The 18,970-nt window shown below is 41.7% G+C and overlaps 3 protein-coding genes across 5 annotated transcripts in view; 2 read left to right on the top strand and 1 right to left on the bottom strand.

Moving 5' to 3' along the window:
• Positions 1–4,653, top strand: part of micu1 (mitochondrial calcium uptake 1) — a 37,207-nt gene extending 32,554 nt beyond the window's left edge. For all 3 annotated transcript variants that reach the window (XM_031732070.2, XM_031732073.2, XM_031732071.2), the window contains 3 exons: positions 683–791; positions 3,503–3,592; positions 3,792–4,653. In XM_031732070.2, the coding sequence (XP_031587930.1) occupies positions 683–791; positions 3,503–3,592; positions 3,792–3,952 (360 nt within the window). In that variant the 3' untranslated portion in view covers positions 3,953–4,653. The remainder of the gene's footprint in view (positions 1–682; positions 792–3,502; positions 3,593–3,791) is intronic.
• A 3,002-nt stretch (positions 4,654–7,655) lies between these two features.
• Positions 7,656–13,605, bottom strand: nolc1 (nucleolar and coiled-body phosphoprotein 1). Its single transcript, XM_031732069.2, has 14 exons — positions 13,454–13,605; positions 13,105–13,160; positions 12,357–12,508; positions 12,113–12,246; positions 11,907–12,021; positions 11,678–11,805; positions 11,427–11,544; positions 10,940–11,071; positions 10,764–10,853; positions 10,419–10,673; positions 9,177–10,295; positions 8,907–9,034; positions 8,750–8,833; positions 7,656–8,634 (listed from the first exon to the last, which is right to left on the bottom strand). The coding sequence occupies exons 1-14, from the start codon at positions 13,562–13,564 to the stop codon at positions 8,476–8,478; spliced, it is 2,781 nt and encodes a 926-aa protein (XP_031587929.1). The 5' UTR covers positions 13,565–13,605; the 3' UTR covers positions 7,656–8,475.
• Positions 13,606–13,965: 360 nt separating this feature from the next.
• On the top strand, positions 13,966–18,970 carry mrps6 (mitochondrial ribosomal protein S6). The gene is made up of 2 exons (XM_031732117.2): positions 13,966–14,434; positions 18,846–18,970. The coding sequence occupies exon 1, from the start codon at positions 14,096–14,098 to the stop codon at positions 14,426–14,428; it is 333 nt and encodes a 110-aa protein (XP_031587977.1). The 5' UTR covers positions 13,966–14,095; the 3' UTR covers positions 14,429–14,434; positions 18,846–18,970.

Raw genomic sequence — 18,970 nt, 5'->3', positions numbered from 1 at the left:
TAACGATTTGGACTGTCACAGAGCTGTTTGTTATACATTCAAGCACCACAGATGTCAGACTTAGCTACGATAAGGCATGTCTGATGGTTAAATACAGCGATTAGGAGAGAAAAGGAACAGAAAGCAGGGAAGTGACTGTTTCTCCAAGTCATGAGGGAAAAGATGAAGCTGGATGCTGCCAGAGTTGTCTCCCTAAGGAATTAAACTGCAGCAAGCATCGCTCCCTGTCTGTCTTCCCTTCTTTTACTGTTTACCCTGTCTTCCTCGATCCTGCTGTCAGTCTGTCAGTATTGGCAGAACCTGTAATGTAAATGACTCAAGTATTATTTACAGCCCAAGACCAGCTGTTCACTTTTCTTTGCAAATGAGCTCATCAGCAGTGCAGCAGCTGTGTGACTGTGTGTCTGTTTATATGTGTATATGCGCATGTTTGCTTTAGGCTGTCCGTCCCCTTGTTGGTCTGTGGCATAATGTTTAACCATGTGTGTCAAAAGCTTATGCAGACTTCCTCTTGTCATTTGTGTCACACTCCTAAGGTCCTCCAAATATGGTATTCTGCAGTGGCAGCTCTTGTCTTAACAATAGTTGGCTGTTTTTTCGCAGGTTTGGAATGCTCTAATAGCCCAAATACAAATGCAGGAAGGATTTGTGACTAATTTGTCAATTTTTCTTTGTCGCACAGGGCATCACATTTGAGGAGGTGGAGAACTTCTTTACTTTCTTGAAGAACGTAAATGACGTGGACACAGCTCTGAGTTTCTACCATATGGCTGGAGCCTCCATAGATAAAGGTACACCCACAGTCACCCTTTACTTTGACATTCTCTCCCATCCCTAATTATCCCCCTTTAGACTTAACTGTTCTCCGTTTCATCGTCTGCCTCTCATGGCTGTTAACACTCTGACAGCCAGATCTGCTTCCCACATCTTTTTTTTCCTGGCTTTTCTCCCAAACCAGGCTCAGCTATTTGTCATCTTTTTGTCAGTCCATCCATTTATCCACCACTTCTTCCCCTGGGCCTGCAGAATTGTGCAAATTTAAACACAAAAACTGCTTATGCACACATGACAGATCGCTTTGTGCTCCTACTACAGGCTGCTGATGTCCCCTAAAACATGCCAGCATTATCACTGGGCAAGTGAATGGATGATTAGGGTTGAGTTAACCCACCATTAAATGGTTGCTTTCTCAATAAGTCCGTTACTGCAGGGTGGTGTGCAACAACAGTTGAATACAAAAAACTGGATGATAACCTCTGGGACAAACAGGCCTGGGGAGGCTCTGCAGCCATCACTGGCTTGGATGAGCAAAGAGAAAAGAGCTTACAGTAGAACAGTAAACACTGAACCGGTTGGTAGGGCCAGTCACTCATGAAGAAACCTGCAGCTCCAAAGATACCTGCACAAAGGTGCTTGGAGAAAGAGGGAAGAGCATAAACTACATAAGATGTGATAGGAATAATGATGTGGCACAAAATCACAGGGATATAGAGTGTGAAAGAGAAAAGATTAGATGGGCTCAGTGTGTCAGGGAGCACACTGGTCCTGTGGCACCTCTGTGAACTTCTGGTTCTAGGGGCAGCCGATCTAGACTGCACTATATATGAAAAAGGAAAGTTGGGGTCGTTTTTAAAAGTAGAGAGGGTGTCTACTTTCTGAATCCAAGCTGGGAACCTGATAGCTGAAGGCTCTGGGATTCACAAATTAGAGTGCGGTTTAAAAGCCAAGTGCTATTTTTGGATAATATTGTAATCTGAGGTGTTTGAGATACAATGGGGGTGGGGGTGGGGTGGGGGGGATCATTCAGGGTTCTGTGTGTTAGTATTTTAAAGTGTATTATGGGTAAACTATGATCTTTCCCTCAGTACTTGCTACAAATACGAAAGTACTTCCTGAGACCTAGCAGCCTCAGTCACTTACCAGGTAACAATTAAGTCTGTAGAGAGCTTAAGCATTAGGGTGGAGACTGTTATTGGGTTATTAGCACTGTAATCCCTAAGATCATAGTTCTGGCAGAAATGGAGGCGCAAACAGACATAAAACGTTGGTAAACATTTTTGAAGAGGAGCCAAACTCCAGTTACTAAATGACCTTTTTTTCATTATACCACAAACACCTGCAGTGTAATACATGCTGCACACAGCACAGTAGTAGTTCTTCACACAACAGCAGGACACTTTGAAAAGTTGGTTAACTCACCCACATAAAAAGCATCACAAATGGGGTATAGTTAGGAAAAAACCCAAAAGATCTCACGTATTAAGACTTTAAAAATCGCCCACAGAGTTCACTGTGGTTATGTCGTTCTCAGTGCTGAAGAATTTATTTTCAGTGCTTACTGGTGAAAACTAATTAGAAAAGTTTAAATTCAGTCATTAAATTACCCGTACTGTCTTTATGTGGCTCAGCACTTTCATTACTACTGAATTCATTTGTCAGAAGCTGACAATGAAAATCTTTTTAATGTGAGAACAAAAGCAGCAGATGAGACCTGTGGCAGTTGTTTGAGGAGTCGGTGTTTCCTTCATTTGTTGCAGTGATTCAGTCCATCAATAGACCTCCATGTGTTTTCTGTCTGTGCATCCATTTGTTCTGATTCATTTATGAAGCAGCTGCTGTGTTAAGGGAGCGAAGGGTCTACCCCGAGGTGCTTGTTTCAGGCGTTTGGTTTCAGTGGCATTTCTGCACACTAACAAACCGCGTATGTGTGTCAGTGTGTTTGTGACTTTGCATAAAGCGGCTTTGGGAGGATGCTGTGGGTTCACAGCGAGCTGGCAGGCACATGTCTGCGAACTCTCTGCATCCTGCTGCCGTCCATGAACTGAAACAGTCTTTCTCCTCTTCGAGCCCGAAGGAGCTCGTGTCTCAGCTGAGCTTTTTAATGTCTTTGTTACTCTCTTTTCCTTTGCTTTCATCTTGCACTCAAGTCCAATGATTTCACACCCTTTCAGAAGACTTTCTCATGTGTGGGTGTGCGATCTGGATCTGCACAATGGCTTTATCGAATATATAAAAGAAGGCCAGTAATGAGGTTCTCGATGGCGTGCTGGCTCATCTTTTTCTCTCACCATTTGCAGGGAAATTTTTGTCAGATTTTATTTGTTCACCCCCCCTCATCTTTCATACCTGCCCTCCTCCATTTGTGACTATTGCTAAATCCTGATTAAACTGACAGTGCGTGTTTGTGCTCCTTGTTTTGTTTTTTTCTTCATCCTCTGTCTTCTTACATCCTCCATATTTTCCTCAGTCCAGTTCCATTCCCAGCTGGATTTCCTGTAGCGGTCCGCTCTTTCTTCTCCTCTCAGCCACTTCTTTCTCTCATGTGTCCATCCGATAGCCTCCCCAGCGAATTGAAACCCTTTCTGTTGATCTAGAGCAGTCTGATTTGCACACACTGTTCTCCACTTGCACCGCTGATGTGCTGACATGTGTGAGTCTGTGCCTGTGTTGCTCTCACAGTGAATCTTTCTATCTGTGTATCTTTCCTCCCTCTGTCTCTCAGTCACCATGAAGCAGGTGGCACGCACCGTAGCAAAAGTGGAGCTGTCGGATCACGTGTGCGACGTGGTGTTCGCGCTCTTTGATTGTGATGGTAAGTAGCTGACAGTCTCATCATATCTCTCTGCTCTAAATATTTATGGAACGCAAATAAAGCCTCCGGAGGTGGAAATCATCAATAAATGGAAGTCAGCTCCTTCGTCTTACTTACTCTTCCTTTATTATTTCATCATCCCGCTCCCCTGTCCATCACCCCTCTCCCCCTTCTCTCCTTCTCTGTCTGTCTTCCTTAGGGAATGGGGAGCTTAGTAATAAGGAGTTCATAGCCATCATGAAGCAGCGGCTCATGCGTGGGCTGGAGAAACCCAAAGACATGGGCTTCACTCGGCTTGTGCGTGCCATGTGGAAGTGTGCCCAGGATACCGCCTGGGATTTTGCTACACCAAAGACATAATGTCACAGGAGACCAGTGCAATTGAGAGCGGAAGACAGCAGGTGTATAGGGCAACATCACCAATATCATCAAAGGCAGTCTTGCTTGGACGGGTTTTAAGAACTTTAATAGACAATTAAGACTGCAGCTGTAAGGGGGGGGGGGGGTCATCATCAATCATTAACGCATGTTGCTGTAGTTCCAGCTATCAGTATTGTGGCTGAAGCATCCTGATGCAGTGCACTGTGTCCTGAAAGGCTTCTCTAGCGTGCCTGCCTGAGGCATCATGGGTATTTGTATGTTTGAAAATATACAAAGTTTGTATGTTTGATTTTATTTTTTTTCATATTTTATAAAGGAATGCAGAACTGTGCAACTGTTTGTCAAATGCTAAAAACACCACTTTGCTATTCTGTATTTAATGCATTTTACAGCAAAAGGGCAAGACTAAAAGATGAATCGATCTAGTTTGACCTTCAGCTGTATAAAGGCTGCAGTATATCTGTTCTACGCTGTTAACAGAGCCTGGATATTTCTTTGGTGGGACAAAGCAGAAGTCCTCTTCACTCAGTCTGCATCTTTATTCCTATAATGTTGTCCCATAAAAGATTAAGTATGCTCGTCTTACCCTGTGTTCTTAGCATTATTATTCCCCACGGAAACACTTTATATACGACAGATGTTAAAAGAAGAACTCTATTAAAGATGCTACAATAATGTAATGGTGATGAAGCTTTTTATTTCTTAATAACAGAGTTCTGCTTGACTTGTAAGTTGTTGTCCTGCCACGTTCCCATTTTCCCTTATTGAAAGCACAGTGGGGGGGATTAGCACGACTATTTGTTGGGGCACCTGGGAAGTCATTTGTCAAGTGTAATGACTTTTCAGGCAAAAACGCATGGCTGATTGTAACCCCTGGCTTTGACTTCATTCCAGACGCAGAAAATTATTGTGTGTGTGTCTATGCGCAAGAGTAGTCAGCATTTTTGTCTAATTGAAATGGACAGGATGGGCAGTCCTCAGCCTCTGCTGCCCATTAAAAGATTGTCCTGCAGCCCTTCGTGCACACACACTGCTGCAATTTACCCGTATGAGCTGGCTCGCTCTGCCGCACGTAATACGACTGACAGACGGAAGTGGTGCTCAGGAGTGATTGCTAGGCAGGAGATCAGGTACGTGGACCTCTCATCAGTATTCCTCACCCGTGGTCTTTTCAGAGTTTCTGTCTGGCATTTCAAATGCTCAGAAGTGAAAAATGATTTTCTTTTAACATTGCATCACTTACATTCTGCTTTAATCATAGAATGGCTGTCCAGTGAAAGCCATGCATCTCCATTATGCCAGCTTTTAACATTAACTAGGAGAGTCTCATATCCAGCTTTGTGAAACTTTTTTTTTCTCATTTAATTGAATTATTTATTGATTTGTTTGGCTTGCAAAGTAGATCCAAAAAGAAATGTTCAGATTTTATCTCCTGTGCTGTTTTGCTCTTGCTCTTGCACTTCCTTCCCCATAAGAAAGGCCTGTGGTAATTTCCCTACAGCTGAAGATCATGTTTGCCCAACAGTCCAAAGAAATGCTGAAATTCTAAAAAAGACATTTTAAAAGTCGTGGCCGGCCTGCCTTTTCCTAATTATGAGCGTTAAAACCTGCAAAGCAAAACACTCTTTCCTTTTACTTTCTAAAACTCCCTGAAGGACCTCCTGACCCACTGCTGCTGCACAGAGCCTCCAAGTGCGACAGCAGCTACATCCGTGCTCAAAAACTGCCCAGTAACCATTCGACAGTAACCACTTCTCGAAAGTTCATCCATGTAAAACCTCGAGCAAGCACGCTCTGTCAGATTTCTCTGCTTGATGAGCGCTGGAGCATTGCTCAGTGGTTAGCTGTTGCCAGGCTTGCAAAGGAGGCTATATTTGGAGTGACTGCAGACCTCGCTCATAAGTCAACAGCTCTTTTTGTGCATTGAGTTCATGTAATATTTCCTCCTTGTGCGTACATATGAGATGTATGCAAGGGGTGTGCGCTGTTCATTCAGTCTAAGCCTTAAGCTTTTTGCACTGAAACCAGAGAGTATATTATTCATTTGGTCATATGCAGTTTCCTATCTGCCAGATGTTATTATGAGTTAATGAAAAAATATACTCCGCAATAAGAATAAGAGATCAGCTAGTCGGCTTTTTATTGCGTGCAAATTATTTAGTCTCGCAATCACTTTTCCCACTTGAGCATAAGGAGTCAAGAGGATAAAATTTAAAAATAATTTAAACAGTCACTGACTACAGTAATATCTGCCAATCCAATCCACTGCGATTAATCCACTTTTCACCAAAGGCTGTTTGTAGAGTTTTACGGGGAAAGATTAAATATTCAGTCATTTTCTGATGCAAACCAGAAAACTTTTACAGCCACTGCTGTCAAGAACCACCAAGTTTTTACTGCCATCACTGCCACTCAGCTGTTCATGTAAAGTTCACTTTAAAATACAGATAAATGTATAGTTTAATGTCCCAGAGGGAAAGCTGGTTCTATGCAGGTTTTAAGTGACGTCATGTCTGCGTTTCTTTAACAGGAAAATGTGATTGCATTATAAAAATATATCAATAAACATTTCAGTTGAGAATTTTTCATGCATACCAACCTAGATGAATTTCAGTAATACTGAACTTATTCATGCTACCCTATTAGGGAAAATTTAGTTGGTGCAGTGGAGCAGTGGTTAGCCTCACAGCAAGGAATTTCCTGGTTCAAACCTGGTAGTTTGGAGCTTCTCTGTGTGGAGTTTGTGCCTGTGCCAGTTTCCTCCCAAAGCACTGTGACACTGGTGACCTGTCCTGGGTGACACCCTTCACCTTTTCACTTTATGACAGCTGGGAAATGGTTGTCCCCACCCTTGCCTAGAATCTAGATAAGTGGTAAAAAAAAAAAAGAAAAGAAAAAAAAGAAAAACACACAAAAAACCCCCCAAACATCTCCACTGACCCCTTTAAAAAAAAAAAAAAAGTCTGACAAAAAAAATCCCTGATCATCTGGTATAAAACCTGATATCTAAGCATGGACAATACATGATGTGTAGAATTGAGCCTTTTGGAGCTGAACTATTTTTAACAATGAATGATACATCTTTATCTCTGTTTTCAAAGGGTGGTGCTAAATTGCTGGAATATCCCTTTAGCTGTAAATGCTGATCTAACAGGCCTCAGTTCATTTGAGATGACAGACATGCATCTGTGTTCAACAGATGAAAAATCCAAACAGGAAATGAGCTGTCTGGACACAAACTGCCCCGAGAAATTGGGTGACAGTTTACATACGTTTACTAAACATCATGCTGAGGGCAGTGCTACTCCACTGCCACCTAGTGGTAATTGCAAAGTACATTTCTAAAGAATTGGTTGCAAAAAATAAAGCCTGATGTAGCAAATATGATACAAATGTAAACATATGCAAATTAATTTTTTATTTCATTTGAAGGTTTAATAAACACTCCATTTAAAAAGAAAATAGATTTTTTCTGGCTGTTATTCCACAGTTCGGGGTTTAAAGGGTTAACAAAATTTAAAAATTTGTACTTTCTAGACTGTTACTTTGCTAACAACAATATCAGCACACACGCAACAACTTGGTATGTGTAGATATTAAAAATTGGAGTTCCTCTCCAATTGTGCACATGTAAAACTGTCAGCTGAGCAAACAGAGTGAGTGAACTGTCCATGAAATCATCACCAGTATATTGTTTGGTCTTTATTTACAGATTGAGGTGTAAGAAAAAATGACAGTGGTACACAGGATCTCATACGATAATCAAATAACTGAAACAAGCATGGCTTTATGTTCGAATTACATACTTAATACCACTGAACAGTACAGGGAGGGACTTAAAGGACATCCTAACAGAGGGAAAGGATCCAAAGAAAAACATCCTTGAACAGAGAAAAGACCTTGAGAGGCCTTTAAAGATTCAAGATGAATAAAACATAATAAATACAGTATAAAACTTCTACTTGATAGGTTTTCTTGTGATGTTAAGAAAAAGCCCCAAAACTCTTCACATTTAAATGTGGACCAAAAAAAAAGAAAAGAGAAACATCAAGAATCCATGAAGTCTATTAAACAAAAAACAAATTTTAACCCAAAATGAAGAACACGTATAGATGGGTTGCTTTTGATCATACCTAGACAAGAAGATTGATTAATGTTACAAACATTCATCACTTAAGAAGAAAGAAGGTTGTGAAAAACAAGCAGAAAGAGCCAAACATTTTCTCCATTAGCCAGTGGCTGCAGCCACCTAGTGGCTATAAGTAATGTCACAGTTGGGAGCACATTTCCCTGCTGCCACAGCTCTGCTAAATGTAATCTCCATTACAGACTAAAGCCAAGTTGAATCAAAGGGCCAGTTCAGTGTGATGGACCATCTTCTGTTAGTGTGCTGCTGCTGCTACTGCTGGAGAGACTGTTTACAGGAGGGTGGTTTGGGTAGACAACTTGTATTCCTGATCTGTCCGGTACAGTACAGTTGAAATGGGAGATTGAGGACTTTCTCACTCGCTGTCAAACTTAATGGAGTTGACTGAAGTGGAGATGGCTCCCCCGCGGTAGCTTCCTCTCTTCTTCTTTGTTTTTTCGTGGCGGAATGATTTGCCTTTTGTGAACCTGAGCACATCGTTAGCTTTCTGGCCCCAGTCTCCATTGGCTCCCATCTGAAATATAACATTATAAAGAGAGAAAACAAAAAAAAAAGTGTTTATCTGCCACTTCAACGACTATAATGCTCAGCAGTCCTGTAAGAATGATTATTACAATTAAATAATTCACCTTTGCATCAAACGAATTGTCTGCAAGGCGCGGGTCCACATTTACTTCGTCCTCTTTTATTCTACGGAAGGGTACGTTGGTAGACTGGAAACAAAAATGTTTTAGTCAGCTTATTTCAATTCACTTTAATTCAATTCTAGCTTTGTGCAAGGCTTACCTTCTTATTGACTTTAGGGAAAGTCTGTGGTGTGGTTGTGGCCTTCTTATTTTTTGGTGTTTTTAAATCTGTTTCTTCCTCTTCGCTTTCTGATGATTCCTCATCCTTTTTTCTTTTTCCATTAGTACCTGTAGCAGATGAAAAGGAGCTCATACTTAGTAAACACTACACTTCCATAAATATTAAACACTTAACGACCAACAGTTAAGTGATAGTTCCTTTTCCCATTTAATGACCAGATGGTTTTCATATTTCATGTTTGAGACTTACTGTTTTTTGGGGTGTTGGGTGCAGTGGCTGCTTTACGTGGCGCTTCAGCCTCATCTGATGAACTCTCCTCAGAGCTGCTGTCGCTGGATGACGACTCTGCTGGCTTTGCTGCAACCTTCGCTGATGCTGCCGCCGTCTTGGGAGTTGCTGCCTTGCCGTTGGCAACTGTAGGCTTAGTCACGGGGGTCTCTGTCTCTGAATCAGAGCTATCTGAGGAATCAGAGCTGCTCTCCTCTGCTTTTTTTGCCTTTTTGACTGCAGGCGCTGCCTTTGTTGTTCTCGCAGCTGCAGGGGCGGGCTTCTTGGCTGCAGCTGGAGCTTGTTTCTTAGCTGCCTCATCCTCTGAGTCTGAGCTGTCAGAGTCAGAGCTGCTTTCTTCTGCAGCAGCAGTCTTAGCTGCAGGAGTAGCGGGCTTTGAAGTGGGCGTAGCAGGCTTAGCTGCTGTTGGCTTGGTCTTAGCTGGCTCTTCATCATCCTCAGAAGAGGACTCTGAGCTACTCTCTTTTGGGGCAGGCTTTCCTGCAGGTGTAGCAGGCTTTGAGGCTGGAGTAGCAGCTTTAGCTGCTGCAGGTTTAGCCTTGGCTGGCTGCTCTTCATCTTCAGAGGAGGAATCAGAGTCAGAGCTGCTCTCTGCTGCAGGAGTAGCCTTTGCTACTGGAGTAGCCTTCTTTGAAGCTGGCGTTGCAGGCTTAGCTGCTGTTGGCTTGGCCTTGGCCGGTTCTTCATCTTCTGATGATGAGTCGGAGTCAGAGCTGCTTTCTGCTGCAGCAGCGGGCTTAGCTGCAGGGGTGGAACTCTTTGAAGCTGGCTTAGCTGCTGCTGGTTTAGTCTTAGCAGGCTCTTCTTCATCTTCAGACGAAGAGTCAGACTCTGAACTGCTCTCTGCTGCTGCAGGGGGCTTTGCTGCAGGCTTAGCTGCAGGCTTTGAAGTTGGTGTAGCCGTTTTAGCAGCAGGCTTGGCTTTCACCGGCTCTTCCTCATCCTCAGAGGAGTCCTCTGAATCAGAGCTGGTCTCTGCTGCCTTGGCTTGGGGCTTAGATGCTGCAGAAACTTTGGATGGGGTTGCAGTTTTTGTGGAAGGTTTTGCTGGGGCCTCATCTTCAGAGCTGCTATCTGAATCTGGAAAGCAAGATCAATGCTGTCATGAAGGTTTGCAAACAATGTAGGGTTAATAACAGAAAATATATTAGGTCGTATTTAACAACTTCTGAAGCTCAAATACCCAAAATGTGCATCTCCTACCTGAGCTCGAGGACTCGTCTTTCTGAGCTGGAGTAGTCTTGGCAGGTGCAGCTTTAGGTGGGGGCTTCTTTGCTGCTGCCTCCTCCTCTGAACTGGAGTCCTCCTCTGAGGATTCGTCTTTAGCGGACTTAGCAACAGCCGCTTTAGCAGGAGTCACCTTTGTTGCCGGTTTCTTCACCTCTTTAGCTGGAGAAGGTTTGACTGGGGCTGCTTTACCTGCAGGCTTCTTGGCCGTCTCCTCTTCTGAGCTGGAATCTAGAAAGATGAGAGACATAAACATTCACTGTCACAAACTGATCATCATTTCAACATGGGAAATGAGCGAGTGACGTTTGTGATCCATACCAGAGCTCTCTGAGCTGGACTCCTGCTTCTTTGCAGCGGGTTTGGATGCTCCAGGTTTGGCTGCAGGCGACTTTACGGGGGCTGGTTTTGCTGTGCAAGTTAAAATGCTGTTAGACATCAAACAATAAACACCAAGAAGTCATGTGGGGGAAAAAAAAAAAAAGGAACCCACTTACCTGCCACCTTTTTGTCGTCATCACTGCTGTCATCACTGCTGTCTGAAGAGTCGCTGTCCTGGGCCTTGCTTGCTGCTGGTGCAGCAGGAGCTTTCTGGATTGAAGCAGGAGGTGGTACAGCACTGTATGCTCCTAGAAGGACAAATGTAGATTGTCAGCATTAAAAACAAATACTACAAATACAAATATATTTTAATCACAGATCATTCCAGAGATGACCAAGTGAACAGCTTTCGGTATAATTCAGTCAGAGCAGAATGGTCTTATGATCCTGATATGGACAAAACTGGACTGTGGTAATTAATGTGAACTCAGTCTTACTTGTATTTTCATATAGCTGTCGAACCTATGCACATCAGTAATAGGTTAAAAAGACTTGATTGGGATTCACTTCCCAGGTGCTGATGCAAGTGTGCCTCTCATCTTTCCAAACCAGACTTTTGTTATTGTGCAGCTTGTATAGTTGTAAGAAAGGATGAAAACACACCTGCTTTGGGTTTTTTGCTGGGAGGAGCCTCATCCTCTGATGAAGAGTCTTCACTGCTTGACTCAGCAGCAGCTTTATTTACTGGGGTTGGTTTGGCTGGAGCCGGTTTGACTGGAGCCTAACACAACACATGGAAATATGCTGTTAATATCTGATGCATGCATTTATCCGCTACACACCACACTTGGCTGAGTGTGAGACAATCAACAACACATAACAACATAAAGACAGAGCCAGAAGGTCTTGTGTACCTTGGCTGGCTTCTCATCTTCAGAATCTGAGGAGCTGTCTTCGCTGCTGCTGCTCTCCTGCTTCTTTTGAGCTGCACCTTTGGCAGGAACAGCTGCTTTGGGTGTTGTGACTGCACCAGCTTTAGGTTCTGTTATTCAGTAAATGCATACAGTAAATGCATACAGTAAATTAAGTTACCCAAGATTTTTTCTAATCTTAACTTAGACAAATTACTCAATATAGACTTACTTTGTGCAGGAGCTTTGGCGGTTTGTTCTTCCTCAGAGTCAGACTCTTCACTGCTGGAGCTGCTGTCCTTTTTCCTTGTGCTACCTGCAGCAGCAGGAGGTTGTTTCACAGGTGCCTAAAAACAGACACTACATTTTAATAAAAGGATAACAGGCAAGGTATAACAGGCTATCATCAGAATGTCTGATTCTGATGCTTTGTTCTACCTTTGCAGCAGGCTTTGCAGCAGGCTTTGCAGCAGGCTTTGCAGGAGCTTTGTCCTCCTCAGAGTCACTAGAGTCTTCACTGCTGCTGGATGCAGCTTTAGTAGCTGCTGCTTTAGCAGGCCCCTTTTTGGCTGCTAAAATGTAGAATGAGGGAAAATGTAATATCACAGAGTTTCAGAATGCACAATACTAGCAGAATTCAGCCAACCCTTTCAGTTATCCATATCAAATATGAAGGTTATACCCGCAGGAGCTGCTTTAGTTTGTTTTGCACCAGCCTCTTCATCCTCACTGCTTGACTCTTCACTGCTGGAGCTCTCAGTGCTGGCTTTTGCCTTCTTGGCTGATGGACCAGTCCAGTTTGGAGGCGCCTTTCGTTTTTTGGCTTCGGGAGATCTATTTAAAAAAAACATTTAAAAACCTTTAAAGTTTCAATGATATAGCCCATAATTATATTAACACACAGTATGCAACACCACCCACATTAAAAAAACAAACAAAAAACCTTCAGCGGGATAAAAAGCACTCCCTTTCCCAGAGTAGAAAGATATGCAAATGATAATGCTTTAGTCTTTAGCCTGCATACCAAAGTGTCCTTGGGCAAAACTGAACACTGAGTTAGTGAGAGAGAGACTGGCTGCTCCACTCTGCATGGTAAACTATTCTTTGGCATGTTGAATAAAACGCTTATAAACGCTATATAAAAACCATTTAATTTTCCATTTGTCTAAACAAAAATCACTTCAAATTTGTAAAATAACATTTGGGTTGTATTATAACATTTTTTATATTGTATTAGATTTTTCTCTCATTATAATCCTCAAACTCAACGAGCGTTACTAGACCCTTGAACACTGGGAGAGCAGCAGTGAAATTTCTATTGTACCAATACAGGAACATACTTCTCGACACAGAAAGCCAGCTTGGTCATGTGTTTATATTTTTATGTCAAAAACCCCTCTCGAATGAAAAAATATTAATAAGCAACTCACTTCACCCAGAAGTTGTAGATATTGACGAGTCTCTCTTCATTCTGATCTTGCGGAGCCTGTAGAGAAACGCGTTAAGTAGTAAGTTAATAATTCCCTTGCAGCGCTTTGAATTTGTGACTAAAACTCCACAAATCATAATTTAAAAAAGTATAAACACGCTGTAGTATTTACACTTTAACACACTGCGACCGTTAATTAGCTCAAAAGCAGGTTGCAGCTGATACACGTGCTAACTTCACCGGCTCGGTGACCTGTACGTATTTACCCCTCGTGCCGCCTGGACCTAACGTCTAGTACCCGGCGAGAGGACGTGTCTGTCACACACCGCCACACAGCGTAGGCTACTCACCACTTTAGTCTGTTTCAAGAACTCCTGAGCCGCCTTGGTGAACTTGTTCTCCACCAGAAACGAGTACACGCATTTGAAAAGATCACTCGGTACCGACTTCTCCGCCGCCATCTTCAACACGTTCTTCTGGAAAAGGAAGTGACGGAATCAGGCACTTGTGAGCAGGCGCTGGGTGTCGACGTATCGACGCTTCAGTAAAAAAAACAAACAAACAAAAAACATTTCTAGAGGTTTCCAAATGTCAGAAAAACTAAATAAAACATTATAATTTCACTGACTAATTGTGATTTTAAAAATCCTTTGAAAAACCTTAAAAATATTTCGGGTTGCTCTCACGTGACTAATTTCCTAAAACAATACGAGTAAAATATTTGGATATGCTAAATAAGATGCGAATTTTTATTATTGAAATGCACTCATTTACTCATTTAACGCCACATTTAAAAAAAAAATAAATGACTCTTATTTGTTATATTTAATAAGCTTTGCTGCCCACGAAGGCGCACGCTTTATGCGTCATCACTAAAGACCTTTCGTGCCCCTCGTGTCATAACATGTCGCCTTTCAACTGAGCAGTGTGGCAATGACAGCCCAGTTCTAGCTGAATTAAACGTGTGGCTCGGGTATTACTTTGCTGCAGCCATGCCTCGGTACGAGCTGGCCCTGATCCTGAAGCAGATGCAGCGGCCGGAGACGGCGGCAGTTCTGCGAAGGACGGTGGAGACGTTGATGGAGCGGGGCGCCTTGGTGAGAGACCTGGAGAACCTGGGAGAAAGACAGCTGCCCTACAGAATGACCAAACACAACCAGAGGCACAGCCGAGGGACTTACTTTCTGGTGGATTTCTACGCAGCTCCTAGCATGCTCGCTGGCTTACTGGATCACCTGCACCGTGATGTGGACGTTGTGAGGCCCACTGTGCTGAAGAAAGACGCCCAGGTCCCCAACAGTAACTGCTGCGGACCCCAGAAGTGATTAAATGTAAGGCTTAATGAATGGCGGAGGTGTTTAAAATCACTGGTGCTCAGAGTGAAACAAAGTGCTGTTTTATCACCACATCTGTCTGTTACATGCGTGTATTTTTGGGCTGTAGTAAAATATGAAATACTCTGCTTTATCGGCCACTTAACTCCATTAGAGAAATGGCAAACAGAAGCATAGTTGAGCAGTTTAATGTAGAGCTCCAATCGATGTCTAGAGTCAGAAAAATGATAAATCTGAAGAAAATCAACCATTACAGTTAGATTATTGCATTTGTGATTTCTCCTTTATTGTTCATGTACAGCCCAAGAAGGAGAGCAAGGAGAATGCTAGTTTTTACAGTAATGAAAGCTTATCAGCTGTTTCTTGAAGAAAATAGCTTACACACACACACACACACACACACACACACACACACACACACACACACACAGAGTGGACTGTGGAGGAGAATAAACCTCATGCATTTAATAAAGTGTTTTAGCACTGATGATGAATTGGACCTTTAAATAGCCCAGACAGAAAGGAATACCGCTGTTTATTTGAGGGGAAAAGTCACTTTTGTGATTCTGGATATCAGGGAACAAGCAGCCAAATACAACCTCTAGTAACTGATTAAAGCATTTTAAACACAAAAGGAAAAAAAACAAAACAGGGACTATATGTCTGTGAAGGTTCTCAGTCATCCATCTGGACTTCTTTAAGTTTTCTTGAAGATGTTTCACCCCTCATCTGAGAAGCTTCTTCAGTTCTAAGCGCAACTGGTGTGAAAACGGGTGTAGGTCACAATCAGCCAAGGTTTCACCTTATCATGTGATTTCCTGAGGTCTAAAGGCCCAGGATGTGAGTGGGCTTTAAGGCGTCTGGGAAAGGATGAACCGCTGAGTTTTGTCCCGTTGAGGTGGCTCTTCTATGTTGTGCCATGCGTTTATGAAGTGGTTGTTTGGTTTCTCCAATGTAGAGGTCTGAGCATTCCTCGCTGCACTGTACAGCATACACCACGTTGTTAAGTTTCTGTTTGGTAGTTTTGTCTTTGGGATGAACCAGTTTTTGTCTGAGTGCATGGCTGGGTCTGAAGTGCACTGGGATGTCATGCTTGGAGAAGACTCTCCTGAGTTTCTCTGATAAACCTGCTACATAAGGGATGACAGTATTGTTCCGTTTGGCCTTCTGATTCTCCCTAGTTGGTGTCTGACCTTCTTTTCTGTGCATCATTGCTGCACAGGGACAATAATTAAAAAAACAAACTCCCCCATGTGGTTACAACAGATGGTTAAGTCCATTTGGTTGGACTCTGTACCTAAACCAGCTCCACCCTCAGCCTCCTCGCTTGCTCATACCAGAAAGGAATATGATATAGTGTGATAATGTATTAAACAAATTAACCAAATTCATTAAACCAGTTGTTTGCTTTATAGCTTGAGTGACTGCAAACTAACTTATTGTGAAAATGGGGCAGGAGTGTAAAAATGTGAATGAATATTACTAGAATATTTCAGTTGTGTGTTTGTGGACATGACCATCACACATGAAGTAGCCAAACACAAAGATTATCCTCTAAATAAATGATCAGTTCGTTAGTCACCATCCCTGTAATATGTCAGTGTATTACTTTAATGCAAGTTCATACATTCGGTTCGTATAAGATTTGTTTGCACAAACACAGTTTCTGTATTTATTTCTTTTGCTTGCTGATTTGTAAGGGAGGATGTTACTCCATGGAGCATCATTTTGCATGTCTGCAACAACAGCAGATCCACATGAGATCCACCAAACAAACATAGATGTGTATTAAGCTCTTATAAGAGGTCCTGCCCTGAGTTTGTGCTGTCCTCCTCATCTACCCCCTACACTTACAGACACAGCCCTGTCATCTCTCGCCTTGCCTGCAGGTGTCATTGTTGAAGCAATTTAATCAGGATTTAAATGATTGATTCTTTCCAGAAAAGTATTAAAGTAAAAATATTGAGCTCCCTCATGTCTCTTGAAAATAGATAATCACCCCCCTTCTCCTCCCTCCATCTGTTTGTCTGAAACTGATCTAACTAGACGTGCACACATACACAATGATATTATAATAACTTGATAGGACAATAATGCCTGATAATTACAGTTGACTGATAAATCCTTCAGCCTCTACTAATAAGTGTCTGTATTCTTTCACCATGAAGTGATTAATTAAACTGTTAGTTAAAATGCTATAATCAACAGGAACTGGGAGTAGGGATTTTACCGTTAAGTCTGAACTGACCTTTTAATGCGGTCGTTGTGGTGCTCTAATTTAACCACAATACTATGCGTCAGTATATGTGTTGATTGACAGTGGTGGTTACTTATCAGAGGCCTGTGTTGTTTTATTTCAGAATGCTTTTGTTTAAACTGTAGAGAACAAAAGACACTATTGTTTGCGTTCTCTGATACATTTAGGAGGAAATAAGTACACTTCCCGTGCTGATTGGCTCTTAGGTGTCATTAAAGGTGATCACTTCCCTTCAGTTAACAGAGGTGAAAAATTGCTCCTGTGACAACACTTTAATATTGACTAAGGCTGTAACTCAGATAATTCCATTAAAAAACTTCCCCAGGAGAGATTATTTTCTCCGATGTTTCATTTAATCCATGTAAGAAGAGGTGTTTCTCCCACATTTGTGATTTAAAAACAGACCTGCATTAGAAACATATCTAGGATCACATGTGTGAATAAAAAGAACGACAATATTAAACCCATGCAGCTTCCAGTTATTAAAAAAAAAAAGACTTAAAAATATCTTTTAAAATAAGACAGAGAAAAGCCACGGGGCGGAGCTGTTACAGAGATGGTGCATTCAGGTGGTGTGAACGAAAACATGTTTCGAGCGTTCAAAACAGCAGTGCTTGTTCCTGTAGTAACCACAAAGGCCTTTACTGGGAAAAACTGTCCTTCATCAAAACCGTTGATCAACAAGTGCAAACAGGAAGAAAAGTGAACTTTCTAGGTGCTCCCATCCACCGCAGTTTGCTTAACGCAGCAACACATCTACAATAAAGCTATAGAAATTACAATAAAATTATATTTATGCAACTGAACTGTTAACTTAGTCTCATACAATGTTTAAATAAGACAGCCTAATGGAGGTTGACGACAGCCATCCTTTCTGTCACACTGATGCCAACAGTAAGCAGGGGTGAGTCTAAAGGGGGGGCATGGGGTGTACTACTACTACTCCTAATTATTTCAAGGCTTTCGTAACATTATTTTGCAGATTGAAATTATTTAAAGTCTACTAATTACCTTATATTAATATTTTAAAATATATAGCAAAATTATGATTGTGTGTGTGTGTGTGTGTGTGTGTGTAGGGCAGTAAAAAACATTCCTGTGCCAATAAAACTTGAACCAATTACCCAGTGCTGTTTGGCTGACCCCTGAATTATTCTAACATTAGTAATTAACATTAATTATTTACATCCATGCTATCAGAACATCTGTGTTCCGCAGCAGGAAACGTCGCATCAAATAACAGGCCAAACCTCAGTTCAGAGAATCCCGATTAGCTTGCTTTTCTTCATTGCAGCCATCACATGCTTTTTTACAGACACACACTCACTGCTACACTACCACACTTAAACACACACACCAAATCTACCTCATCCAGGAGATGCAATACTGTCAGAACACCTTCCAAGAAGATACATAAGTGGATAAGTGAAAGAAAATGGTTGGATAGATGGACGAATTACTGCATTTGTTAATCTTGTTTTGATTTTAACATTGTTAACAGAAGTTTAAAATCGGACTTTAACGGCACGCAAATACACTTACAAAGGTTTAGTTCTTTTGACAAACATTGCATGCTGCTAAACTGTCAAAAGACCTGCCTTTTTTCTCTTTTGAATATCTCTGATTGCTCAAGACTAAAGTATTTCTCAATGAAATACTACTGATGTTAAAAGGAAAACTAACTGACTTGTTGATTGAGAAACGGACAGTAAAACAGAAATCTCATGGAAAAAAACCTTCACCGCAGGCTCAAATGAGTGAACTTGAACTGCACTAACAGAAGCCACAGGAATAGAATTCTATACAAGATCACATGTAACTTATAAAGAATTCCATCAGCAGCTTTTCTTGATCAGTGACAATATTTCTGAACATGTACAAAAAGTATAACACGTGGTGGACTTCCTGACATTGTTTGACCACGCAGTAGACAAACACAAAGTTTGTCTTTTATGGGGGAAAGAGCTAAAAATCTTATTAAGGGAAAAAATACTGCATCACTGGTAGATTCTTAAAATTCAAATATCGATATTGTTATTATGCTCCGTATTCTCTCACTACACATTTTTAAGTGTGTCGTTTATCTCAGGTTCATGCTGACTGAGCTGTAACTTTTAGCCCTACATAATGTTTGTTCTCTGTCTTTCACAGGTTCCAACAGCTCACATGCAGAAGATGAATCATGTGACACTTCCTTCTTTCACCTATTTCATTAGCTGCATGCATTGACTTGGATGTAATATCATATGTCATAATAAAATACTTTTTTCTATCCA

The sequence above is a fragment of the Oreochromis aureus genome, linkage group 13, assembly GCF_013358895.1.
Source record: "Oreochromis aureus strain Israel breed Guangdong linkage group 13, ZZ_aureus, whole genome shotgun sequence".
Lineage (NCBI taxonomy): Eukaryota > Metazoa > Chordata > Actinopteri > Cichliformes > Cichlidae > Oreochromis > Oreochromis aureus.
The sequence above is the reverse complement of the archived record's forward strand: the minus strand, read 5'-3'. Positions and strand labels throughout refer to the sequence as shown.